The sequence below is a fragment of the Dermacentor silvarum genome, chromosome 1, assembly GCF_013339745.2.
Source record: "Dermacentor silvarum isolate Dsil-2018 chromosome 1, BIME_Dsil_1.4, whole genome shotgun sequence".
Classification (NCBI taxonomy): Eukaryota; Metazoa; Arthropoda; class Arachnida; order Ixodida; family Ixodidae; genus Dermacentor; species Dermacentor silvarum.
Genome location: NC_051154.1, coordinates 22,796,730 through 22,824,371, shown reverse-complemented (window position 1 = coordinate 22,824,371; position 27,642 = coordinate 22,796,730). Strand labels below are relative to the sequence as shown.

General features: G+C 43.4%; 1 protein-coding gene across 1 annotated transcript; it reads left to right on the top strand.

Annotated features, from left to right (window-relative positions):
* The first annotated feature begins 11 nt into the window (after window positions 1–11).
* Window positions 12–26,224, top strand: LOC119458118 (ubiquitin-like domain-containing CTD phosphatase 1). Its single transcript, XM_037719943.2, has 7 exons — window positions 12–301; window positions 1,498–1,797; window positions 5,178–5,276; window positions 15,856–15,992; window positions 20,918–21,031; window positions 21,129–21,259; window positions 25,673–26,224. Exons 1-7 carry the CDS (start codon window positions 145–147, stop codon window positions 25,788–25,790), a joined length of 1,056 nt encoding a protein of 351 aa, XP_037575871.1. The 5' UTR covers window positions 12–144; the 3' UTR covers window positions 25,791–26,224.
* Window positions 26,225–27,642: the final 1,418 nt, after the last annotated feature.

Sequence of the window (27,642 nt, the reverse complement as noted above, 5' to 3'; positions counted from 1 at the left end):
ATCATCATCATCGCCGTCGAACTCCCAGGATTCCGCCATTCAGTGCTCAATGTCTCTGGCCGCGTCTGTGTATATATGTAGTCACCGTTATCATATCGGTTCTGTCATTCCGCATGTGAGGTCAGTTAATCGAGCCGGTGAACGATGTCCACGGTGAACCTTACAGTAAAATGGGCTGGAAAGGAATATTTGATTCCGGACTTGCCGCTGCACGCTTGCGTGATGGACTTGAAGCACGCGATTTTTGAAAAAACTGGGGTGCTTCCTGAGCGACAAAAACTTGTCGGCGTCAAGTGTAAAGGTAATTGGTGTGGTGTTGGTTATTTGTGCGTTCGAAGTGATGTTTAGGTGCAAGCTGGGATTTTCTGCCGACGTTTGCCAACCGACTTGGGTGGAAAGACTTGCTGATTTCGTTGCTGAATGTTGTGGGCTTGGGATCTGTTATTTCTGTAGTTTCAAGTTTCTGTCGTGGAGGTTTTTAAGTTTGTCTTTTTCCTTTTCCCTTCTCTCGAACGCGTCGTGGTCGCTATACCTCGTAGAACAATATGGTTCAAACTGGATCAAACTAACTTGTAAACTTGTATGTTTGCATGTCAAAACACGCTGTGGATAAAAATTGAATGCTACTTGTAGTGCAAACATTGTTCAAAGTGTGGCTTGATCTCGTGTTGTGTGAACGCTGTGCTTTCCTAGTTGCGTTAAGTTCAAGCAGGGATTTTCTGCTGGCGTTCAGTATGTTTGGTCGGCAAGATTTTTGCTTCCGCTGAAATGTTCTGTGCTTGCGATCTGTTCTGCAGTTTGGAGCAGCTCTCTTGGAGCTTTCTGAACGCGTCGGGGTGTCAACGCTACGTCGTGCAACGATAATCGGATATGCGTTAACTTTTAGTGCATTGAGCAGTTAATAGGTTCGTTCGTTGGGAAGTTTAAACGTGTTTGTCTGGGAGTTAATTAAAACACAGTTATTGAGAAGACTGAATGCTATTTCTGGGGCCAAAATCTGCGTTCAGTGCAACGCGACGTTGCGTTCTATATGCGTTTTGTAGCTCTCTGGCTTAATGTAGTGTTTAGTTCGAGCTGGAGATTTTCCGGCCGTGTTTGCCAGCCTGCTTGTGCAGCAGCCTGCAACTTTAGCTTCCTTTGCAGAATTTAAACCTTGGCGCAATTTGCTTTCTAAGCGATTCTTAATTTTGAACATTTGTCTTGATAGACAACAAGGGATTCGTCATGTGGCGCACTTGGTAAATTAAACCGCAGTGCTCGATTCTGTAAAGTTTTATGTAATCAAAATTAGTGGCTGAAATATTGAAAAATGTGTGGGCTTGGGGCGCGTGTCTGCATCGTCCTGCAATATAATCGGGAAGAGGCTCTAGGCGCTGGTTGCCTAAAACATTCTTGCATAACAGAGAAATGTTCTCTGCTCGCTTCAGCCACATATATATATATATATAAATTCTCGTGTGACCCATTTTCTTATCTCTCCCCTTGCCCCTCCCCCAGGAAAGCCAGTAGCAGAATCGGTGCGTCTTACAGATCTCAAGCTAGAGCCCAACTCCAAGATCATGATGGTTGGAAGCCTGGAAAAAAGTATTCAGGATGCTTCTACTCCACCAGATGACCTTCCAGATGTAATCAATGACTTGGATGATGACGAAGATGACAAGGATGTACCAATTGAAAACCGCGAAGAGTTCCTAAACAAAATTCAAAAGCGAATCAAAAGCTACAAAGTCAAATGGCTGAATGAATCAAGGCCAGGGAAACGGCTGCTTGTGCTTGACATCGACTACACCATCTATGGCAAGTCCACCAAAAGCAGCTTCTGAACTTTGTGTTATTTTTTTATCTATTAGTTGTGAGAAAACAGTAAAAAAACAATGCTGTCAAATGTAAGGTACTGCCTCTAGGAAACTTAAAAAATTGCCGCATGAAAATGCCACTTGAAGTGTTTTACTGCTGGGTATATGCAAGTTTGTACTCTATCTGGTATTGTGTGGGGCAGAACAAACATGTCTAATAGAATGATTTCAATTGCTGTCAAGTGCTCTTAGGCCATTGATGGATAGAACATAGGGAAAATGCATGACAAGGGACATAATATAAATATATTGGTTATCATCACAGTTCTCACCCGTGAGTGAGATTTGCATTAAACATGACCTGTTGTGATGCATCCTCTGTGTGCATTGTTAAACTATATTGGTCGAAGAATTATGCCTGATGGCCTGTAAATTGTCATTTCCACAACATGGGTATCACAGGCCTAGGACTGTAGATCAGCATAGCAAGAGCCCAGGGCTAGTCTAGTCTATATTGTGTTGCATAGTCATCATGCATGAAAGAGTGGAGATAGGTCACCGGTTTGGATAAATTAAAAAAAAATGGTGCTGAAATAAGTTCAAATAACATCAGAAACTCATAGTCTTAATTCACTAATTTGGAATGTGCAAACTTGAACCATTGGATCTCCTTCAAGTGCCAATTAATTCTATCCATTGAACATTTAGTTTCATCGCATTTCTTGTGCCTTCAGAATCGTGGAAACCGAACAGCTGCAGAACAAATTGGGAATTTTTTATTCTTCAAAGAGTTTTCTCTAGTTAACATAATGTAGACACCATGTGAGAACTGCTTACAGAGACGTCAGTTATGAGAATCTCAACTGTTTCATGTCTGGCTTGCTTGTAAAGCAACTATTCACACACTTGAAATATATGCCTGATGTAAAACATTGTGAAAACAGTGAAATAACTGAACCCGCTATGTGAAAATTTAAAGGCAAAGAAGTGAACCCGCTACATGAAAAGAAACTGACACTGCGAGGGCAAACATCCAGTCACCTAACTTTCAACTCATTTCACTAAAACACTTTACACTTATTATTCAAACTTGCAGCTCAGGCCCAATCAGAAGTGCTTCACGATGTCTGCCACATATTTTAAATATTATATAATCTGAATCGGTGCTTTTGATTTTAATGCACTACCTATGCGTGCTCAATTGTGCTTGTAGTGCCTGAAGGTGATATGCAACATTCTAGTAATGTGATTAGACTTCTCTGGGACTTCTCACACTTTTCAGTGTGTTCGTTCATTTTTAACGTCTTTCAAGCCTACTTTGACCACTGGGTATGTGCAAGAATAGACAACCTGGGTCATGGGATATGTGCGACTGGGGATGTGACACTAGCTGGTGAACATTCTTGGCTGATCCTCTAGAGTGGGTATGTGCCTCTGGGTAGGTGCCCGGATAGACAAGCAGCACAAGAGGCTAGAAGTGAAGTTGGCAACAGAAAATCAAAGAAGTCGGTGATTGAGAAGTGAAAAAGTGAGCATCAAAAGCAGCCGAGTATGCAGAAAGAAGTGAATTGAATAGAATGGGACTGGGAGCGTGCATTGAGCAAGGAACGTTGAGCTGCAGAGAAGTGAAGATGTTGGTAACAGAGAATGAGCGAGTCGGCTACACAGAAGGATTTGGCAATGTAGTTATTTTATTTTTTATTATTTATTCAATACTGCAGGCCCAAATGGGGGCCCAAGCAGGAGGGGCAGAATACATAAATATTTACATATACACGTATGTATATATATACACACACACATGAAAAAGAAATACAAAAGCAATGCAACAAATGCAATGATCAGAAAAAGAAATGAAAGCGATGACCAAATAAGATTAATGGAAGGTACACTGAAGGAATACAACTTAACAAACATTAGATTAGTATCACACGGAGTTTAAGGCATCAGGAACAAAATACGCATATATGAGCACTTGCAACCATTCTCGCGAGAGGGGAAAAAAAAAAAATGACAAATACCAGAAGTTGATGAACGAGTGACCACTGCAAAATGCGGAAAATAGAATAAGGAAGATGTGGAATATATCAAGCAAAATTCACGTGTAAAAGAAAAAGAAAACAGTAACAAGGCTTGCTAACATAGCAATATTGTTAACATTAAAGACGCATGCGTTTAATACGTTCAAGACGCAGTGTGTCGCTACATTGCTTCAATGATGATCGCAATAATGTCGGGCATTCATCGTCAGATGGGTTCTGTCGGAATTATCTTTTTGCATTGTTTGAGCTTTACTCTCGTTTGTAAATCACTTTATTGCATTGTAAAAGTGAACTTATTTGTATGTTGTGCTACCCCATCTGCTAATTCACTTATTCTAATGCAGTGTTCACTGCAAGGCTGGTGTGCCAATTTCAAATCTGGAGTTTATTTCTGGCCATCTCTGCTTGTGTAATGAGTGAAATTGAGCTTTTTCTTCTTTTTTTTTTTTTTAGCCCTTTAATCGCCAATTTAACTTCCGAAAAATGTACCAACATTGCCATTTTTTTTTAAGTCGTATAAATTTTTTCATGCAATTCTGATTCTGAAAATATATTTTGCATCATTGATTTCTGTGTAGATTGGCACACCGAGCAGCAAAGTACGCTACCGCATAATGGTTCGTCTCCGTGACGATTAGGTCAATGATGCCCCAGTCAAAAAATACATGAAACCAGCCGAGAATGTCATTCTCGTCAGTGGGCTGCCGCAAGATTCCGGGCACTGAAGAGAAGGCAAACCGTGGAGGCACAGGTGGCCGGGGTTATTGGTGTTCACGCGCTGCCACACACGTGCACTGCTCAGTGTGTCACCGTCGTTGTCATCGCCGTCATTGTCATCGCCGTCGCTCTCGTCATCTGAAGCAATATCCAGGGTAAAGACAACGTCCGAGTTGCTGTCGGACACAAATTCCATGTTGTCACTAACGCTGCTTTCTGTACTGCTCCGAGAAGCACAATCGCCACCACCAGCATTCTTCTTGCGAAGCGCCATTATGAAATGCCTGTTGCCAGGCTTAAAACACGCGTGAAAGGCAGTTTTTCACATCTAGGGTTAAAAATTGCAAGCAAAGCAATTGACGACAGTGATACGTCTTTGGCGGCGGAAGGAGCGAAAAATCGGGCCGGACGAGTGTGACTTGTCGTTGGCGATATTGGTACAAACTCGGAGTAAAGCTCGGGGTTGGCGGCTAAAGGGTTAATACTGAGAACATGTAAAAGCTGTTTATACTCCTTTTGAAAGCATTCCTATGTTGTACCCGACAGCACATGCAAAGTTTTTCATGTTCAGCTTAATTAAGTACCATTCTGAGCCCCTAACATTTTCCATCCTTGATTGCAGATCATCGAACGACTGCTCAGTCCATAGTCGAGCTGATGAGACCATTCCTTCATGAGTTTCTAACATCAGCATACGAGGACTATGACATTGCATTTTGGTGTGAGTATTCTCAATGTAGTCTACATAATAGCCATAGTGCCTGTACAAGTTGTACTTTTCATGTAAGCTGCAGCATAAACACATTTAATTCGAGGAACAATAAAAAAATGTTATATTTATTCTAAAATCTTTACTACTCATTCTAAAACATTTCAAGCAATATCCCAAAGTGGTCCACTGTACTGGCAGCGCTATTTTCTGCCGTACTTCCATTTTCAAGAGACTTTCTGGAGTACGTTTTTCTTGATGTCACCTGTTCTATTTTTCATCTTCGTGAATCTCCTACAGTTCAGCATAACATTCTTTCGAAGGTATTTTGAGCTTGGGGACCAAGAAAAGATGGGTTGGGATTTGCATAATGTGGAAGCATGCCATGTAGAATAAAAGGCCATGGTTGTTACATTGGACATGAAGTACATTATTTATACAAGTTGGAAAAGGTAACATTAGCAAACAGTCCATGATGAACTCTGTCGGTTTCCTCTTGCCTGTTCCTTTTTTTGCCTTCTGTCTGCCATGATGGCACAGGTTTGCTAGCTGTTTTTGCTGCTTCATTTTAACTCTTGGAGCAAGAAAAAATATTCTACATACCACATCTAATCTTTGTCTAAATAGCTACAAAGTAGCCGGCATGCACTCTACTCTAGTTCATTGTAGTGCTGCATTTTACTCTCGTGCTTTTACAGCTTTAGCACATAAATATTTATACAACTATGTAAAAAACTTCGAAATGTCCATGTAAATTAGGGAATTTGTATCATACTTCATGCTAAGCATGATGCATTTTTTGCTCTTCAAGCTCTCTTGTTGCCACATGGTCCTCAGTCTGAGAACCATCTTGTATGTGCACATTTAATGCGAAGTGTTTTTTTGCCTCATACCAGGTATTTTGCAATAAGTTGGGAGATAGGGTCCTGTATTGCCTCGTTTTGGGCCTCTTTAATAAAATCCTTCACAGATATTTGCAAATTTGACAACTGAGGCATCAAAGACAGCAAAGCTGTATAATCTAGTTCTCACACCTTTTAGAAGTAATACGGGGTTCGCCTGCTGGCTCATGGCCTCACTTGAATGCAGTTGCTGTGTTATTGTGGCTGTCTGTTCTTAGCGACCGCAGTTACTCTTTACTGGTGTCTTGCTGCAGTTGTCCACATCATCACTCGCACATCTACTCAATTTGAACGAACACGGTGCTCCGCCTGATAACGCTTTGTGACTCCCCAAACAATGCTGGATAGCCAGGGACCTCACCCACCGTGGTGGCTCAGTTAGCTAAGGCGTTGCGCTGCTGAGCAAAAGATCGCGGGATCGAATCGCGGCTGTGGCGGCCGCATTTCGATGGAGGCGAAATGCAAAAACGCCCGTGTGCTTGCGTTTGCAGTGCACGTTGAAGAACACCAGGTGGTCAAAATTAATCCGGAGCCCTTCATTACAACGTGCCTCACAATTTTTGCCGCGTAAAACCCCAGATAAAAGAAGCCAGGTACCTGCGAAAAGCTTCACATAACATCGATTTCCGCAGTGCGTGGGATCTGCACATTTTTTTGTTTTCCATATATTGCCTCAACATCATGAGATTCATTCATATGCTCAATTTAATGTTAAGTGGGGATTCTGCCCTAAGCATCACCTTTCGAACCAGTGCTTCTGTTTTGAGGAAATTTTCAGGGATGAATAAACTTACTGCCATTAGAATATATTAGAAATTCTATTATTCTAGTGGCAGCAAAAAGAAATTACGGTCATCACATTGCACAACTAAGCGTGCCGGCTTAAAAGAACTATCACTCCAAAAATAGTTGAAATATTCATTTTTTCTTGATACTTCATGGTATGGCCTATAGTACAGGTTAACCCTTTCAGGGTCAATGGCGTACATGCACGTCCTCCGCGAACACCTTCAAAGTGGTCAATGACGTACATGTACGTTATCGCTTGTACATTTAAAAACCGCACCTCTTTCGGTCATTTCTTTCGCTTGGCATGTGCTGCCACTCGATGGAAACACGTGGAATTTTTTACTGGCGCCAATGCCTCTCCGTTTTTTTTTTTTTTAATGGCAACGGCACGTCAGCTATCGCTTGCGCATCCGGGCGCGCGCGCAGCACCGGCGGCAAGTTACGGTTTTCGCCTGCGGCGGATCCGCTTGTTGCACGCACTAAACTGATGGCTATCTGGTTTCAAATCTCTCAAAGGGTGACTGCGTTTCCTTTTTTGGAGACCGCAAAGCTCTATCACACCTTTTTGGTGATAAGACGAAGGCTTCTCACTTGTTTCGGTTTCCGGACGTGCACACAATCATTTTTCAGTGCGCTTACCTTCTTATTCGTGAATAAACATTGTGTATTTTGCAACACAAACGATTTTTTCCTCACTTTACTGTCACTCTAAAAAAATTACGACCATATTTTTTCGAAATAGGTTCTTTCGAAGAACTTAAATCGGCAATAAAAAAAATCAACCCTGGGGGTCACATTTGGCAAAAAAATTCGACCCTCAAAGGGTTTAGGGTAGCTGCTTGCCATTTATGCGCTTCTATATAAGCTTGCATCATTTGAAAACAAAATTTTACTTCTTTGCAGTGTGTGTCAAAAATCAGATTTTCTTTTCTTTTTTCAAAGCGATTTCGAAATTCAGGAAGCACATAGTCTTGTTCCTCGCTAAATTTCAGTCTAGAAACCACCTTGAAAGCACGTTTTGGCAGTACAGTTAGGAAAGGATAGTTTTCCTGGGTGCTGAGTTTGGCAAAAAAGTGTGAACTGGGAGAACTCAAACAATTTCAAAGCATGCTAATTTATTTCTCTGGCATTAGTGATCAATTAAAGGCCTCTGCTGCATATGTTGGGTCCTCCTGTTCTACTTGACATTGCTGAGCGGCAACTGATTGAAGTTTTCTCCTGTTTCCTTAAACTTTAGAGCTGCCAAGTGCTTGTGAGATGCTCTCCTTAGCGGCTTCCTCAATGTGCTTACTTGTCTGTGCTCCATACTCGGTCGCCAGTTCCAGCTTCTAGAAAACTCTCTTGATGCCACCTGCATTCTTGTCACCTGCACCCTTGCCACCTGCATCCTAAAGCACAGCCAAGGCTGCTTTATACCCGTGCCACACAGGCAAAGTAAAGTGCACTTTGAGCGAGTGCACTTCGCAGCTAGTGTCATTTGCAGGCTGCTACACGGGAACGCTTAGTGACACTCACTGCAGAGCACACTCGCTAGCGAGTGTGTTCGGCGAACACACTTCGCGGCGGCGAAGTGTGTAGGCTCGTTAGCAATGAGTAAGAAATAAGTAAATTATTATTGAAAGCAGAGTCAGGAGTAATTTTTAATAACATTGTTTTAAATTGCTAACGTTACAAAATGATAAACTGTGCCACACCGCAAAAAAAAAACAAGAACATAAAAAAATTACTCTCGCTCTCGGGCTGTTCACGACCACGCCGGGTAATGGCGGCGCGGCGCAGTTGTTGGGCAGATCGAGTCGTTTTGACTGTTGCTGGTCAAGTTGCCATCGTTGCAGGCGCTTGTAAAGGTGGATTTTAAATGTTGCTTCTAACAGTAATGAACTGTTTTCGTGCACACATTTTTATATTAGCAAATATATGCTTTCCCGCCTGACTCCCGTTCACCATGGCCATCAATTTGAAAGAGCACTTTTCTTTCTCGTGTAGCAGCGTGCTGCCAAAGTGACACTCAGCGCGCTGAAGTGCACTCACTCAAAGTGCACTTTACTTTGCCCGTGTGGCACGGGTATTAGTCTCCACCATTCTCAAGGACGTGAATTCGGTCTTGGGGCACCTCTTCTACACTAACGGAATGAATAATTTGTTTGCATTTTGCATCTGTGTTCTGGAACATTGTGAAGGGCTAAGCTTGTTGTATAGAGGAACAAGCTCTTCTGCAATGTCTCTCCTAAAGGCAGTACGATGTGTCCTGGCATTTATAACATGTGAGCATAAACCTATGTTTTATCCCGATTGTAATCTGATAGTAACCCTCCTGTCTGAGTTTAAATCGGTTTTCCAGTCAAGGCAGACTCACCATGGTTGAAAATACACTTTTTTTTTTGTCTTTCCAACAAACCAAGTTTAAATTTTGGTTTGCCACTCATCCTGTCTCGCCACCGCTGAAAATATTACTTGTCTCTAGCACTTTTTCTGCACGTTATGCTGCAGCCTATCATGGCTAAAATAGCCTATGGCTAAAAAGCAAAAAAAAAAAAAAAACATCTTTCAAACAAGCCATTAATTCCACATTCATTTCCTTCTGTACTGTGCAGCCATGTTTTGACAACAGCATTCATGGGTGCTTTCAGCAGCACGCGCACGGTAACATCATGTGAAAAAAGATAATTTTATTCTTTTCTACAGCGCAGATAGTAACCAAACTTGGTGAGAAGCTTCTTTATTACTTGAGCCTTGAGGAATCTAAGACAACATAAATCTAAGGCTGCATACTTTTGGTGAAAACCTTCTTTTTACTCCCACATGCCCCCTTAGCACACATGTATAGCAAATATCAGCGACTTCAGCTGCTTTTACCATGCATCTTTAGGTGCCTCTTTGCCATTTCACACGGCACATAAAAATTAATTAAGCTTAACAATATTTCAATGAATGGATGTGAAACTTAAATGTCCCCAAACTGGATCCAGGAATTAATATGAACAGAGTTGTCTTAAAGGGGCCATGACAACTATACTCACTTTATCGTTGTAACAGAGTAGAGGGGCCAATATGGTTATGCACACAAGAAAATAGCTCTCAGTGCACATTTTAAACGTCAGTTTGAAATTGCTGCCTCTAAGCCCCTCTCACCAACAGCGACTACCATTGGCGTGGCTTGTGTGAGTTCTGGAATTGTGGGGCCACCGCTGCGTCCTCTGTTCTGAAACAGTCCGAAACCACATCGGACATCTTGCTTTTCACGCTCTGGCACCCAGTGGTGTGGGTATCGCGATTGAATTTGGTCTGCAGTTCTTTTGTTCTCAAAATAAAAGAAGCAGAAACCAAAGAACACCTGCAGAAGCTGTCTCGGGTTGATCGCCGAGACGCACATTGGCTACAGTAATATGCCGCCGAGTTATGCTGGAATTCTGCTGCTGGGAGGACATTCTTGAATATAGGGCACTGACTAAGCAGTGATCGAGTTTGAAATTCTGTGCCCATTTATTGACACGTGTGTTAGTCCAGCCTTTTCCACAGTTAACAAAGGTACATGATGATGATTTATTGGCATCCCCTTGAAACTGGGGCTGAGACAAATCGTCACCTAGCCTGCTTGAATTACTCAGGTATGCTATCAATGCTTTTCCTTCTAGCATTCTTGTATACATCTCTTTAATCTTCTCTATCTACCTTGCACCGCTACCTTTGCCTGTAATGGATCCGGTCGTATCAGTCTCTTCCCTGATTTTTTTTCTACCAATACTCTAAACATCTCTTGCTTATCTCGACTGCTGTGACCGGTTGATACTTCCGTCTACTTTAAATCCAAGCGCTTCTGGAGGTTGCACGTTACGTACTGGTCTCGCTGAATAAATCCCTTCACATTCCATTAGGATGTGCTGCATGGTCTCCGTATTTTTGCTGCAGCATACACATGCCTCATCTAATTGCAAATATTTGCTCCAGTATGTTTTTTGTCCTGAGGCAACCAGCTCGAGCCTCAAATAGCAAGGAATTTCCCTTCGTGTTATCGCACAATTTTCCCTTCTAATTTCTTTTTTTCTCATTCTTGTGAATCTCCACGGTCTTTTTCGTTTCCATTCTTTGCATACTATTCCCTGTCTCCGTTTCTCTTTCTTTCCGATTACTCCTGGTTGTCTATCTACACTTTCAATTACCCTGTACTTCATTGCCAACTTTCTTGGCCTCTTCCTCCAGTCTGTGTCTACGCTTTTTTAAGTACAGATACTTGTGCACTTTAGCTGCCCATTTATTTTGATCCATGTTCCCGAGTCTTTCTTTCTTCAAAACTAATTTTGCTCTGCGCTTCTCTGACTTCAAAAGAGGCCCAACCCATGTAACCCTGCACTGACTCCTTTGTGTTTTACCGTGGGCTCCCAAAGCCAACCGGCCTACCAATCTTTGGTTGACTTCCAACCCCGACAAGATCTCCGATTTGAAGCACAGAATGGCATTTGCGAACGTTAGCGCCGGCACCATTATTCCTTTCCAGATTCCACGCACCACCTCATATTTATTGTGGCCCCAAAGTGCTCTATCTTTTGTTGTTGCTGCATTCCACTTCTCCTTTATTTTCATATTATCTTGGTGGGTGCCTTGGGTGTCTTTGATATGGAAAAGGCTTATACACTACCTAGTGCTTTGGAATTTTGCGAGACCTCTCAGAAATAGGTATTCGAGGCAACATGCTTAATGTAATAGAAAGTTACAGTACCTTTTGTGTCAGAGTTGGCAATGCTCTATCCAGTCCTTTCAGTCAAGAAACTGGGGTACCACAGGATGGAGTGCTTAGTTGTATTCTCTTTATTGTAAAAATGAATTCTTTATGGTCGTTCATTCCACGAAGTATGTTCTATTTGTTGATGACGTGCACATAGGATTCAAATCTTGCAATCTTGCTGTCTGCGCATGACAGGTTCAACTTGGCCTCAATAAAGAGTGTAAGTGAATTTAGGCTAAATCCTTCTAAAAGCTCCTGCGTCCTTATTTAAGAAATAGAGGCCTGGTCCCAGGTCCTGATAATGTGCTGCACGGACAGCACCTATGTGTGAACAGGGAACACAAATTTTTAGGCATCATACTAGACTCAAAAGTAATGTTTATTTCCCTTTTAAAATATATTAAGAACAAATGCCTAAAAATTATGAATGTTCTAAAAATTTTATCGTACACAACGTGGGGTAGTGACAGGAAGTGCCTCATGAATCTGTACGAAAGTATTGTACGTACGTGCTTAGACTATGGGGCCTTAGTGTATAAATCTGCCAGTCCAAGCGCCTTGAAGATGCTTGACCCTATTCACCATATGGGTATCCGCTTGGCGACCAGTGCCTTCAGGACAAGTCCTGTAGAGAGGCTCTACATAGGATCTAATGAATGGTCACTTCATCTTCAAAGGTCGTACTCTAGTTTCATGTATTTTCTCAAAACACCGTATTTGCATGATTCTAACGTGCCCCCGATTGTAACACGCTGTTATATTACCGCCCAAACATAAACAAAAATAACTTGGTGCCAATTATACCGCGCACATCAAGTAACGAAACCTGAGTCGACGCGTACTGTGTTGAAACAAGTTTATGGGACATACAAAGGCTCACAGACACGCACCCAGCTGTATCTTAGCGGCTAGTCGCTATCGGTGTCCGACGACACCTCCTTTCCGCTGTCTACCAACCACAGAAAGTAATCTTGATTTCTATCTAATGCATTAGAAATGCCACATGTACAGCAAATTGGAAGATGGCGACTGCAAACCAAGGCATAAAATAATTTCCGTTGGATGGCAGTGTGGCTAGCTACCTTGCATTGAGCTTTCTTTTTTAGTAAAAAGCGATTTCGTTTTTGATTTTGAGTAGAATTGGTTACGATTGTAATGCACATGCAAACTTGAACACACTTTTTATTAAAAAAAGGTGAGTGTTACAATCGTGCAAATATGGAACATGAAAACAATGAACATCCCACTTATTCAACCATAAGCGATATGCCCAACGCCACCCTGTCCCACAACCAACCTGCAGTGAGAGAGCCCTTCTCTCTGTGCATGAGGAACCTTAGCGACGAAATAAGTGTCCCACTTATTGAGCCTAATGGCTCCAACAAAGCCATTACCATCATGGCAGTGGCAGCACATAGATTGTGACTTGTCTTTTGTAGAAGTTGCAAAGCATGCCCCAGACACACGCATCCAAATGCACTTCTTTGAACTTCGGGCAAAATACTCATGCCCAGAATTCTACATGGATGCATCAGAGTTGCCTGCCGGTGCTGTGCAGTGGTGGGCCCATCGTTCATGGAATCCGTTGCTCTGCACCCGGAAACAAGTATTTTTATGGCTGAGGCCTATGCCCTACTCTTGGCTCTAAAGTACATCAACAATATCCAGCTTAGAAGGCAGTTATTTAGTTATTTATACTGACTCATTAAGTGTTGTTAAAGCTCTATCATTGCTACAGAAACATATGAATCCTGTAAATACTAAGCTTCACTTGGCTTTATGCAAAGCTTACACTGCTTAACATATCGTAATATGCTGAGTTCCAGGGCACAGAGGCAACATGCTCTCCGACAAACTGCCTACATCCATAGGATCAAACGCTAACAACCCTTCCATCGCTGGCTCTGCCATAGATATGAAACTGTTCCTACGCAAAACTGAGGTGCTATTGCCAACGCTTGTGGGACGCAAATTACTCTAAGAAGCTTGTTGTTGTTCCTCTAATTAAATGGATATATAGCATTAATAACTACTCAGACAATTTTTAACAATTCTTATGTGAAACTTCGAAGAAGCACCTTGAGGAACACTTATGAAAGTAATAATTTGCTATTTTTAGTATAAGTGCTGAGAGTGAAAAAATCCGGAATGTACAAAATATGCACCTGGTGCCTAGTTGCCACCTTTTTAAGTCAGATCACACAAAAGATATTTATGAGGATTTGTTGGCGTCAATACTAGCCATAGTAATGCCCAGGCTATGAAGAAAGCAGTAGCTTTGCAAATGTAAAAACGGACAAGTTCCTATTGTACAGGGAGCATTTGTTTTTACTCATTTCAGCAGGTGCCTGGTTTGTTTTTAACACGGAGCAAGAAACCTTTAGGAGTGGAAACTCCGCCAGTTGCGGCGACCAGAAAATGTCACAAGCCCGCGGAGCCACTATCATGCTGGCGGCCGAGAAAGAAATAATTGCCATCTTGGTTGCCTTGTAATACCTTGTGGTCTTGAGGGTATGATAAATGAAACGAAATGAAGGCAACCGGTCACGTGTGTTGCTCCCGTTCGGCCGCGCGCCTCACAAGTTCTACTGAGGGCACTCACGCGTCCCACTTGCGTCCCATCTTAGGCTAGCAAATTACGAACAAGGATACACTGCACGTATCAGCGCTGTTAGTATTATGGCCCTCGAACAGACACCGACAAGAACAGTTGCTGTTTGACTTAAAGGCCCACAAAAACAACGTTACGGTGTGCACGCTGAAGCGAACGCCCGTGTCGTCTGCTTGGCGTCTGCTTTCAGCGGGAGACAGGGGTGCCGACGAAGAGAACGCGCCTGAGCAGCCCGCCGTGCTTCCGCTTTTTTTTTTTTTCGTTTTTTTTTTTCGCTGCTGCTTGCATGACGCACCGCAGGGCGCCGCCACTGCATGCGCCCCCGTCGGTGCGTACTAATGTGACATTATATGGTCGCACGCGAGTGCCCGCGCTGACGGGAGTTTCTACTCCTAAAAAATCTTCCTCTGTGGTTTTTAACAGCATTCTTTAGGCTTATGAAGCAATGGTTGTCAGGTCAGCGAGCATGCAGAAGTCTCCTCATAGTTGAATATTGTGTTCGATCAGCTTTTCTGTGCAGGCAAGGTAGTCTAGTGTGCGTTCAAGTGGTGCTGGAGCCTCCACACGCTTTGTTCAGTTCCTGTACAGTGCTGTACAGTAATGTTGAGTGTTGTACATATTGTACAGTAATGAATAAGGGCACATGCTCAGTCAGTGTTCAAAATGTCAGAGTCAAGCTTCGGTCGAAGGTCGGTATGAAATCAGATATGTGCTCTTGTGTGAGGGAAGACTCCACACGACAGGAAGGATTGCTCATAATTTGTACATACACTGTCGAAGCACTGATGGGTAAAAGCAACCCACGGGAGGAGGGGAGTAAAGTTGCTCATGATATTAGTTGTACACAATTATCAAAATAACATGCACTCATGCCTGCATCTACTGTTGTTTGAGACATCGTTAATGGGCCATGGCAGCTGCGTTTCGATGGGGGGCAAAATGCAGAAAACACCCGTGTACTTAGATTTAGCTGCATGTTAAAGAACCTCAGGTGGTCCAAATTAATCCCGAGTCCCCCTCTACAGCGTGCCTCATAGTCAAATGGTAGTTTTGGCACGTAAAACCCGATAATTAGACATCGTTAATGCAGCCTATATGTCAGATTGGAAAATTGACAACCCTAGAGAAGCTTCCGTGTCTTCACTGCTGCTGTGACTTATGTTGACGAAAGTGCAAATGTTGTCTTTTTATTGAAGAAGTGCTAGGAGCACTGGAGGCAGCTTTCGACGATACCTCCAGTTGAAGTTTTATTTTTTCCAAAATCTCCAATCTGCCAGAAATTGTCAAATCTGACAAAAGTTCAGTCATCATTTCAGATGGTGCAATGTTGTTGCTAGTAGAAGAATCCCAATGGAAATGTTTAACAAAGTGCAGAAAAACTGTCAATTGAATTGATTGATTTCTATAGGCACGGTAACAAAACAGTTAAGATATCTGAAAGTACAGGTATGCTGTTCCCTTTCTCAATATTTTTCTTTTTTTTTTTTAGCTGCATTTGCTGTAATTATGTAAAAAATAGTGTTCCTGATAATTTGTACATCTAAGTGCTCGTTGCATCATTTTCAGCTGCAACTAACATGAAGTGGATTGATGCCAAGCTTTGGGAGCTTGGCGTGACTCGCCACGAACAGTACAAGATTGCATTCCTCTTGGACTCTGCAGCCATGATCACCTTGCACACATCAAAATATGGTGTAATCGATGTGAGTACACTCCCAGAATATTTTTGCTACTTTTTTAAGGAACACCTAAGAACAATACTAAATCAGTTTATATTGGTGAAGTATTCTTTCAATACTCTTTTCTCTCAGTTGGTGGAAAAGAGGTTGAATATTCTTTAAAAAAAATGAATGCCAAACTTCCCTTTATTGAATTTGTTCCAGTACCCATCAGCAGTACTTGTACTTCACAAATTTCAGAGCATTTTCTCGTTGTTGGACTATTGCCTTATTTAATTTGCTTCAATATCTTTTTAATATTCGGCAAGCGCCAATAAACTTATTTTTTCCCGATTTATAAGATTTACCATAAACCAATATCGAAGTAAGGAACAGTGCTACCTTTTGTAACGATTCGGCGCAAAAACGTTACCAGTGACTGCAATTTCTAATAGTATTGTCACTGTCTGCTGGCAATGCGAAGTGCGTCATTATTAATGTAAGTAAACTCAGATATCTGTTTCTTTCTACTTACTGTTAGCGTTACAGATTTTTGGGCATTTAGAGTCATCTACCACTCCTGACACCAAGAAAAGGCAGAATTTTGTATATGGTAATTATCACTGTGATTAATTTTGCAGTACGAAATACAATAGTCAGCGAATAGACGGATGTTACCATGTAATTGGGAAGGCAGATCTTTTGTGTATATTAAAAATAAAACTGGGTCCAAAACACTGCCTTGGCCCACTCCCGATGCAACAGGTGTTAAATTGGAAGCTTCGTTATGAATATACACGAATTGTGAGCGGTATAGATCGGCACAGTGACTTATGAGTGCACTCACTCACACTCGCACTCATTTCAAAGGGGTGAGTGCCAGTGAGTGTGAGTGGAGGTGAGTGCGATTGAGTGCCTGTGAGTGTGCGTGAGTGGAGGTAAGTGCGAGTGAGTGGAAGTGAGTGCTGTGAGTTTGTGTGGAGGTGAGTGTGAATGTGAGTGAGTGCAGGGCCTGGAAAGAATTAAGAGTGAGTATTCTCCCACACTGCCGACCTATGTCTCCGACTCGCTTTCCATATCTGCCGACGAGTCCCGCCGAGCCACCTCTTCTATATATACGATGCAACGCCTACTCCTCCTCTGTTGTTGCAACGCGGTTTCACCGGCTCCTCCTCTGACGTCATGCCAGATGGCGTGGCAAGCGGCGCTGCCAGTTGCGGCAGTTGCTAGGCAACGGCTCAGCTCGCGGTGCGGCCACAGCGAAACGGCAAGAATACTGCCAATGTAGCTCTCGCTACAATAAGAAGCGACAGGCAGCCATGGAGTCTGTGAAAATGATAGGCAGGTGCGGTTGGTTGGGGGGAAGATAGCGGCATGCAGCTACTATGGCGTGTAGTTCAGCAAGTGTGGGGATCTGTAACCGAGGGGACTTCTCTATGGAAAATAGCATAGCTGCCCGAAAGAACCACTATCGCAGATCCGAGTGAGGAGACGCTAGCGTCTGTGTAATAGAAATGATGGTTTGGATGAGTGTGGATGAAATGCTGAAAATAGCAGATTCTAGCCGTGCAGCGTTGTGCGTGTACACAGGGATTCATGTTGCGAGGTAATGGCGCGATTCGTAGAAGTGCGCTGCAGGATGACAAAAGTGCGGTAGAGGTGGTGGAGGGGGACGTGGAGACAGAGAGGCCGACATAGGGATGTGGCATCCCTGAGTGGTGGTGCTCAGGTGAAGTTCCTGGTTGCAACGGCGAGTCAGGATAATCTCTTCTGTAGTGTTGTGGACGCCCAGCTACTCTAGCAAGAGAGCTAACATGAAGCAGGTGTATTTCTGAATGTCAAAAGAGTGCAACTTGGCATTTTAATGATTGTATCTATATTTTAGACAAAGTTATGAAATTATAAAGTTGCAACATTGCAGGTGCGAATTTTTATTGATTTCTACAAGATTTCAAAATGTTGCCTTCTCCTAAAATACTATAATTATTATAGGGGTTCTGGACCCTGACCCCACCATACAGGCAAAAATAAATAATTTGGGACAATTGAATGAGTAGCAGAGAGACGGTGCCGCCCTCAAAATTTGTGACTTGCAAAAATAATTTTTCAAGAAAAACACGGAAACCTAATAAGAATAAAAAAATATACATTAAAGCTACAAAACCATATACTTTTCTTCTGAAGCAGCATTGAAGAATCATTTTTAACAGGAAAGCAATCCAGAATGGTGCTCTTCCAACGAGGCCAAGATGGCCTGGCTCAAATAAATGGTTTTGGAATGGCAAACGGCACAAAATGGGTTATTTTCAGTGCTTTCTTGTGTGAAACTGAGCAGTTCGAAGTATAAATACAGCATTATTTTCCTCAACGACATCTTGTTTTGAGCTAGTTTTATGTCAACATGTGCGCCATGATATGTAGGTAAAAAAAATAACAGAAATTAAAAAAATATATATATATACCCCGCTGTTACGTTCCCGAGTGCTGCATTTTCCCGGCTCTTACGTCGTTTTCGGCCGGTCCCGGCAGAGCTCCCATAGAACACAATTCATTGGTAACCCCGCTGTTGTGTCGCAACTGTGGGACCGTTCCCGCTTCATACGTTAAACTGCCACCCCGTGCCGGCCTGAGCGGCCATTTTGACTTTTCATGTCGCTTGGCTTGGTGGCTGGATGATGGGATTGGCCGCCCAAAGTGCCGGAGCGACACCCATGACATATTTTCAGTTTCCGCCAGCAAAAGCATGACCTTTAAGATCCGTATTTGCTATCAAAAGATGCTGTCTATGACACGTTGTGACCCTAAAATTGGTTTTGGCGCATAGATGTTCCGTATAAAGTCCAAAGGTGATAACGCTGTCGCCGTGCGAGTGAAAGCGTGCGAGGGGAGCTGACGACCGTGGGCTAAATCTCGGGTGCGCAAGAAAGAAAAGCGGGGAGGAAGCGCGCCTTCTTCTGTTGCACTCAAGGCACCGGCGAGCGAGGGAGGGAGGGATAGTGGGCGGCGTTGTACTCTGGCATCAACTGTGTACTGCCTGGCAGTGCACGGTCACACGGGCCATATCTTGAAAGCGATCTGCATTGGGAGCAGAGTCTAGGCAGTGTAGGTGCGTCGGCGGCTCAAAGCTTTGTGCGTGCTGTGTGTTCTCGCCACTCAGTTTGCGTTGAAGCGATAGACAACAGCACGAAGATCACTTTGCTTGCTGCTGCAGCGGCGCTTCTTCACGCCAGCGTTTGACAGCGCGTGTCCGCGCTCATCGAGTGTGATGTGTTCATTTTTGCTGTGGCCGCTGACACCATGCTTGTTAATATAGTTAATAAGCAAATGTCTACAAGTTTATCCGGGCGATAAAACTACTATCCTTACTTTGTATAGCTGTCTACTAATTTGCTATCGCAATCAATGTTTAGGCTGTTTAGAAGAACTTCTTGCTGGGCGAGTTGGTGCATAGCTGTATCGGGAAGCATTGCGCGTACAAACGGACAAACACAGGAAAAAGACGTGAACGGATGCGCTCTATCCGTTCACGTCTTTTTCCTGTGTTTGTCCGTTTGTACGCGCAACGCTTCCCGATACAGCAATGTTTAGGCTTTCGGGCGAAACTACGACTTTTTTTCACATGCAAGAATTAAAATAATATTGTGTGCAATTCAAAACTACTCTTATTTCTCAATTTTTCCCGTTTCTCAGCTCTTGTTTTTTCTGGCTCTTACGTTTTCTTTTTACGGTCCCGTGAAAAACCTATCAGCAGAGTTCTACTGTATATATATATATTTTTTCGAAGACCCATGTCCCCCCTTAGAGGGCCCCTAAACTACCTTTAGGTCAAAAATTTGTCATATAACAGCAGTTGTGCACATGTCTAATATGAACATGCAGCTACAAGAATGTTTGAAAATGTTGCCATAAAAGCAGAGTTACAGGTGCTTGATGATCAAGAATGCGGCTGTTGCTTGTTTCTCCCTCTCTGTCGCGTCTCTCTCCTTGAGTGCGCTCTTCTCCTTGCCATGTACGCCTTGAAACTCTTCTAAATGGCACGGTGACACTACATCATACCAACGTGTCACGTTAGTACTTTTTTTTTCCTTGTTTCAAAACACCGTCCACATCCGGTTACCACGACTCAGCATTTTTCAGCTACTCGCTGTCGCTACCATGCCAGCCCATGCCTGTGCTGCTGGGAAGCAGTGCCGCGATAGATGCTGTGTTGTGAATGATATGCAATCACTGCCCACTTTGTTTAGAATACGTTGTTAGAGGTCCTGCAACTCACCGCACAAATAGAAAAGAGAAAGTGCAAGCAAACGGACAAAGGAGGCCCGGCTACCTGCCGGCGCTTTGCCAAACCTCCAACGTGATACCATATAGCTGTGTTTCGCCAAGACTTGCCATTGCCGTTAGCAGGGTTTACATCACTGTTGCCTCTAATAAAAATGAAAGCTGAAGAATTGCGTTGGTGTGGAAAAGGACTTGCATTATGTGTGTGCATTTTACTTTTGTAGATGTGTACTTGAAACGCACGCGATGTGGCACTGTGAATCACAAACCTAAACACGCAGCACGTACTGGAAGTCGTAGGTTCTCATAGGTTGACCAATCGACAGTGTTTACCCTATTGGCATCACCTGGAGGACCGTGTTGACATCACGGTGTGCTGAGAAGCACCGGAAAGGCCAGGAGAGAAGCACAGAAATTTGCGGCGTCCCTGTGCCGTGTAGCCTTGCGCATGTTCATTTGAAATGTGTGAAAAAAAATGTTGGCGTTTGATTAGGGGCCCTTTGACGTATTCTTTATGAAATACAGGCCTTGTACAGCATTCCCAGGAATTTTAATATCTTTTTGCATGCATTAGCATAACATAATGCATGGCTGAGCAGGATGAAGTTTGTAATACATTTATTATTTTCTTTTGCGCAGTTGGAGGCTTCTGCACACTATGAGCATTCAGCATCATAAATACTGTGTTTCAGATCAAACCACTGGCACTGGTATGGGGCCTTGTTCCAATTTACCGTCCCGAGAACACCGTCATGATTGATGACATTCGCAGAAATTTTCTCATGAACCCACAGTCTGGTCTGAGGGTAAGCTAATGCCTGTGTTATTTTAAATAAATTTTGCTACTGTTATCTTCATACCTTTCATTCTCACACCTGTTGAATGAAAATGCTGTCCTGCCAGGTGAAGCCATTCCGGAATGCACATCGTCACCGATCCACTGACCGTGAGCTACTACGACTGGCTCGGTACCTGAAGGACATAGCCTGCTCAGTTGATGACTTCACAGAACTGAACCACCGCAACTGGGAAACGTGAGCTTCAGTTTTTCTTCCCACTCTGGTTAACCCTGGACCTCATGTCGGTGATGCTTGAAACACTGTTAATGTGTATATGAGGATTGTTTACACACACTAGGGGCAAACACACACACACACACGCACACACACAACACACACACACGTAAAACTTTACGCGTGTGTGTGTGTGTGTGTGTGTGTGTGTGTGTGTGTGTGTGTGTGTGTGTGTGTGTGTGTGTGTGTGTGTGTGAGCATGTTGTCCTGCTGCGTAGACAACACGCTGTCACTTTTGCTATGTCCCATCTTTGTGCTGTTTGCACACATTAAGTTACGCACTAACCAGCCCAAGTGCGTACCAAATGTAGAGAATTCATTGTACACAAACTGAACAGCCTGTCTGAATTCAAGACTCTACGAACCAAACTCACTGTTTTTTAGTAGTGGCCATCCATTCTATGGAAAATTATCCAGGGCTAGCAGTAACAGGCTAGAATAAGGCACCATAAATAGACTGCTGCAGTATCTTTCATTGCAGGAATGTGTGAGACCTCTAATGTTAGTTTTCAGTTATTTAGTATTAAAAAATATGGAGCATAGCAGGATTTGCTGGATCATGTTTTGTAGAAAGCATAAATACTTCTGCTTTTTCTTTGGCATCTCTATCTTTACGTATCAGCTCTTCATGCCAGCATTTTGGCTGCTTTAATTTGCAGCAACACCTATGGAAGTGTGTTGCCCACAGGTAAAAAAAGAAAAGCAACATGCATTTTGAACAGCTACAGTGTAGGGTATTCTATATGAATAGGGGGAAGGATGTTCTAGGGTGCTCTAGCCGAATAATAAAAGGGGGCATCTGGGAAGGACATGCAGTGTTCAGAACAGGCAGATGGTTTTCTATGAGAATAACAGAATGGATACCATGAGAAGGGAAACCCATACGGTGGAAGTAGGGAAACAGATGGAGTGATGAAATAAGAAAATTTGCAAGTGAATAGGGTGGGTACAGGTGGGCTGTTGGACAAGTATACTTAAAAAGAACATAGGAAGGGGCAGTTGTCTTGTGTTGGTTTAATTAGGTTGGTGAGGTGAGGTTTGCATCACTGATGGTTCATGTGTGCCTTGTCTTGCACATTTAAATCACTGCATTTAGATCAGCTGCAACTGATTTTCCTGTTTCTGTGACCTGCAAACTGATGCCTGTTATGAGCATTAATGGCTAGAATGTTAGCTGCTTTGGGGATTTACTTCCCACCAAAGTGCAGGTTATTCAAAGCACTGCAGTTTTTACTGAGACTAGTTAGGGACTGTCACAAAGGGATATAAGATAAGGATTTTTGGACACAACTGCGAGAAAAATGCATTACTTTGGAATGAAATCTGTAAACAGCCTGTTAGAGAAGCTGGGACTGCTTTGCATGATTTGAACTCAGCAAGATTCAGCTTTGTGCCAACATTGCTACAGGTGTATTTGTATTTTTCAGGCCCTGGCAAAGATAAATGTTCTTCTTCGAATTGCAAACATTCCTAAGATGTTTTCATTTTCATAAAATGCACACATTACAAGAAAGACAGTGTTCACAGGAAGACATAGACTTGAATTGGTCAAGAGTGGACAAACGAGGGATGATTCAGCCTGGAGACAACGTTTCAATGAGGGAGAGGACCTCTCTTTGCCTCGGCAACAACGGCTTTATATAGCTCATTCACTGTAAAGAGCAAGGAGAATAAGTTGGTGCAAAACAGTAAGGCAATGGCTGGGTCAGGGAGCTGGAAATGTTTGAAAGGGGGAATTAGGTGGGCTAATTAGCGGGAAATAGAAGAGGGGGCAAAGAGGTCACGTGTGAGCAGGCATTGTGCATCCGGTTTAGTTTTCCCAGAAAACAGGAAGTAAGCAGGATAGGCTGTGGACAGTTGAAAAAGAAGTTTAAAAAAACAACTGAGTAGGTTCCACACCGACTTATGCTCTTTGACCCTTGGAAAGGATTGAGCTATATAATATCTAGCCTGCCTATCATCGTCATCAGCCTATATTTATGTCCACTGCAGGACGAAGTCCTCTCCCTGCTATCTCCAATTACCCCTGTCTTGCGCTAGCTGATTCCAATTTCCACCTGCAAATTTCCTAATTTCATCACCCCACCTAGTTTTCTGCTGTCCTCGACTGCGCTTCCCTTCTCTTGGCACCCATTCTGCAACTCTAATGGTCCACCAGTTATCTCCCCTATGCATTACATGGCCTGCCCAGCTCCATTTCTTTCTCTTAATGTCAACTAGAATATCCGCTATGCCTGTTTGCTCTCTGATCCACACCGCTCTTTTCCCGTCTCTTAATGCTACGCCTAACATTTTTCGTTCCATCGCTCTTTGTGCGGTCCTTAACTTGTTCTCGAGCTTCTTTGTTAACCTCCAAGTTTCTGCCCCATATGTTAGCACCCGTAGAATGCAATGATTGTACACTTTTCTTTTTAATAGCAGTGGTAAGCTCCTAGTCAGGATTTGGCAATGCCTGCCGTATGCACTCCAACCCAATTTTATTCTGTAAATTTCCTTGTTATGATCAGAGTTCCCTGTGAGTAATTGACCTAGATAAACATACGCCTGTACAGACTCTAGAGGCTGACTGGTGATCCTGAATTCTTGTTCTCTTGCCAGCCTGTTAAACATTATCTTTGTCTTCCGCATATTAACCTTCAACCCCACTCTTACACTTTCTCGGTTAAGGTCTTTAATCATTCGTTGTAATTCGTCCCCAGTGTTGCTGAACAGGACAATGTCATCTGCAAATCGAAGGTTTCTGAAATATTCGCCGTTGATCCTCACTCCTAAGCCTTCCCAGTCTAAGAGCTTGAATACTTCTTCTAAGCATGCAGTGAATAGCATTGGAGAGATTGTGTCTCCTTGCCTGACCCCTTTCTTGATAGGTAACTTTCTACTTTTCTTGTGGAGAACTAAGCTAGCTGTGGAATCTTTGTAGATATTTGACAAGATATTCACGTATGCCTCCTGTACTCCTTGATTACGCAATGCCTGTATGACTGCTGGTATCTCTACTGAATCAAATGCCTTTTCATAATCTGTAGAAGCCATATAGAGAGGTTGACTTTACTCTGCAGATTTCGCGATTACCTGATTAATGACATAGATGTGGTCCATCGTAGAATATCCCTTCCTGTAGCCAGCCTGTTCTCTTAGTTGACTGAAGTCAAGTGTTGCCCTGATTCTTTTGGAAATTATCCTGGTGAATATTTTACACAATACTGAAAGCAAGCTAATGGGTTAATAATTCTTCAATTTTTTAACGTCTCCCTCCATATGGATTAGTACAGTGGAACCTCACTGATACGATTCTGCAGAATACGTTTTTTGGGATGATACTTTTTTTTTATTCTTTTCCCGATAATACGATTTGGTTAGATAACACATTCGATGATACGATTTTCGGATGATACGCTTTATTTCCCAGTTCCTGTGAAGATCATATCAACCAGGTTCCACTGTATAATATTGGCATTCTTCCAGTTCTCTGGTGCAGTTGAAGTCATGAGGCATTGCGTATAAAGTGCGGCAAGCTTTTAAAGCATGATGTCTCCTCCATCTTTGAATAAATCGACTGTTATTCCATCATCTCCTGCCGCTTTTCCCTGGGTCACGTCTTGCAAGGCCCTTCTAACTTCATCGCTAGTTATAGAAGGAGCCTCCCTCATGACTCTTGCAATTAACCCATGGCCCTCAGTCCCTAGCGTTGCAGGTCTGACCGCCGCCTTGGTCAGGTAACCTGCATGTTACCTGACCAAGGCGGCGGTCAGACCTGCGACGCGGCAGAGGGTGCTAAAAATCTCTGGATCTGGACAGGTCGCCACTGGAAACTGAAACTGGCAATGTTCAACACGCGCACCCTCTCGAGTGAGGCTAGCTTAGCAGGGCTGTTTGAAGAATTATGAGACGTTGCCTGAGATATTATTGGCCTTAGTGAGGTTAGAACTTGGGAGGCTTATGAAGTGCTGACTAATGGCCATATCCTCTGCTGCAGAGGTCTTCCACTTAAGAAAGAATACGGGGTAGGATTTCTAATTCCTAAGGACAGAGCGGGCAACATTGATGAGTTCTACAGAATTAATGTGAGTGTAGCAGTCGTCATAATTAAGCTGAATAGGAGGTATCGAATGAAGGTAGTACAAGCCTATGCCCCAACCTCCAGTCACAATGAGGAAGAAATAAAACAGTTTTATGAAGATGTTGAATTAGCGATGAGAAATGTGCAAACTCAGTATACTGTAGAGCTATGCAATTAACACTTTCAAAGAAAGCAGTTGCCCTGACAAACGGGCTTCAGGCTCCAGGCTGAAGCTTCACTTGTGAAAACAAGCAAGTGAAAGCCATATTGATTGAGCATGCATGTTCACAAAGCCACTGTTCTTATATTTGCAGCTACATGCCAAAGACACTGCGGTCATCTGAAGCAGAGCCAGCTGAACCAACGTTGCCTGCAGTGGTGAAATCCAAAGCTCCTGCATCCGATGATGGGAATGAGGAACCACAGGCGTGAACCAAATTGTGTGAAACAATTCTGCATTGAACTATTGTTTTCATTTCTTTTGAGTTATGAACTACTGACTCACAGGTGCATAGCAGCTTGTTCTGGTGTGCAGTGTCGTGGTGTGAAATTATTGAAAGCTTCAATCTCATATGTTGCATTTATAATCATGTGCATCCCCTGCAGACCTCAACAGTGAAGTTTTGTTCAATACCATTCCACGGTGTGTAGTTATGTGGAGTAATACTGTGATTGCTCGTTGAGGTCGCAGTGTATGTTTGTGTGCAAACGTGTGCTTGTGTGGTTCATTTGCAGTGAGCACTAGGAGTGCTCTTTGCAAATGCCTTTAAACTTCTGAATGCTATTTTAGCTGTTTCTTATGCTCCAAAGGCAATGGATGCCGCAACACAAGTAAGTGTGGAAATAAAGTTTTTTTTTTCTTTTTTTTCTTTTGCAGTTTTGTTGTTTAATTTCTAAGTTAGTACCACGGGTGGGAATCCCGCGCCAATTGCGCCATTTTGATGGAAAATTGACCAAAATTGCGCCACGCTGTGCCAGAATGACTTCGGCATGCGTGCTCCGGCAGTGGCCACAAACAGCGAGCTGATTCGTTCTCTGAAAAAGAGTGCGGCCGTTCACATTCCGCAGACTGTGCAACGGCGCTTCCTGCACAGTTTCTCATGATTTTCATGCTGTGAACACAGGACTTTTCGGTGCTTCCGGCAAGTATCAGGCACGCGCGCGGCCACTGGTTGTCGTCATTGCTGTCGGAACGGCTAGGGCGGCTGTATTTAGAGTGTACTAAAATACGAGCGGCGCAGCGCACCCTAGCTGAGGCACAATATAACGAAAAGCAGGCTTGGGGCAATGCGAGCGAACTAGATATTAGGGAGGCGCACGCTGCCGCGAGTTCAGAGGGTGACCGTCTCTGTCCCTAGGGCCAGTATACTGTAGAAATACTCCCATCTGTTTTTATGCCACATTGGCGAGGCCTGAGACATTTTGACATATCGCGAAGCAGTAATAGTGGATTTGGAATGAAAAGTTGCAGTTTCGTCCGGAAGGCAAAGCATTGATTGCGATAGCAAATTAGTAGACAGCTATACGAAGTAAGGATACTAGTTCTGTCGGCCGTGTAAACTTGTAAACATTCGCTTACTAACTAAATTAACACGCATGGTGTTACGCGAACGCAAGCAAACATGAACACGTCTCACTCGATGACCGACGAAGCGCGGCAGCGAGCAAATAGACCTTCGTGCTGCCTCTTGCTTCAAGTCGAGCTAAGCGGCGAAAACAGCGCGCACAAAGCTATGAGCACTCGCACTCTGTCTCCACCGCAGATCGCTTCCAAGATAGGGCGCACCCCATACGCAGCAGCCACTGGAGAACGCCCCCCCCTCCCTTTCCTCCCCCCATGTTGCTTGGCGCGTGACGAAAGACAGCGTGCTCCCTCCCTTGCGCGCGCGAGACTCGGCTGCCATCGTCGGCTCACCTTCGCACGCTTTCACTCGCACATACAGCATACGGCGCGCGGCGACGATTTTATCACCCCTGGACTTTATACGGAACATCACGGTGGACAACGACGGCAGAAATGCGCCTGGAGTGTCCATGTAATTGATATCGCAATAAAGACAGATTGGAATAGCTTTACGTAGCTTTAACCTAACCCAGGGTTGACGGCGGCTCTCTGGGTGTGCGGGGACATATGGTGACCAAGAAATTATATTAGCGCGTCGATTGGACCGCATAACTTCAGAACCTTTTCCGCTATCATCATGAGCGTCGGCACGGGAATATATAGTTCGATTGTAGTTCCACCGATGTTTTCGGCTTTACAGAAAAACAAACGCTGTACCGC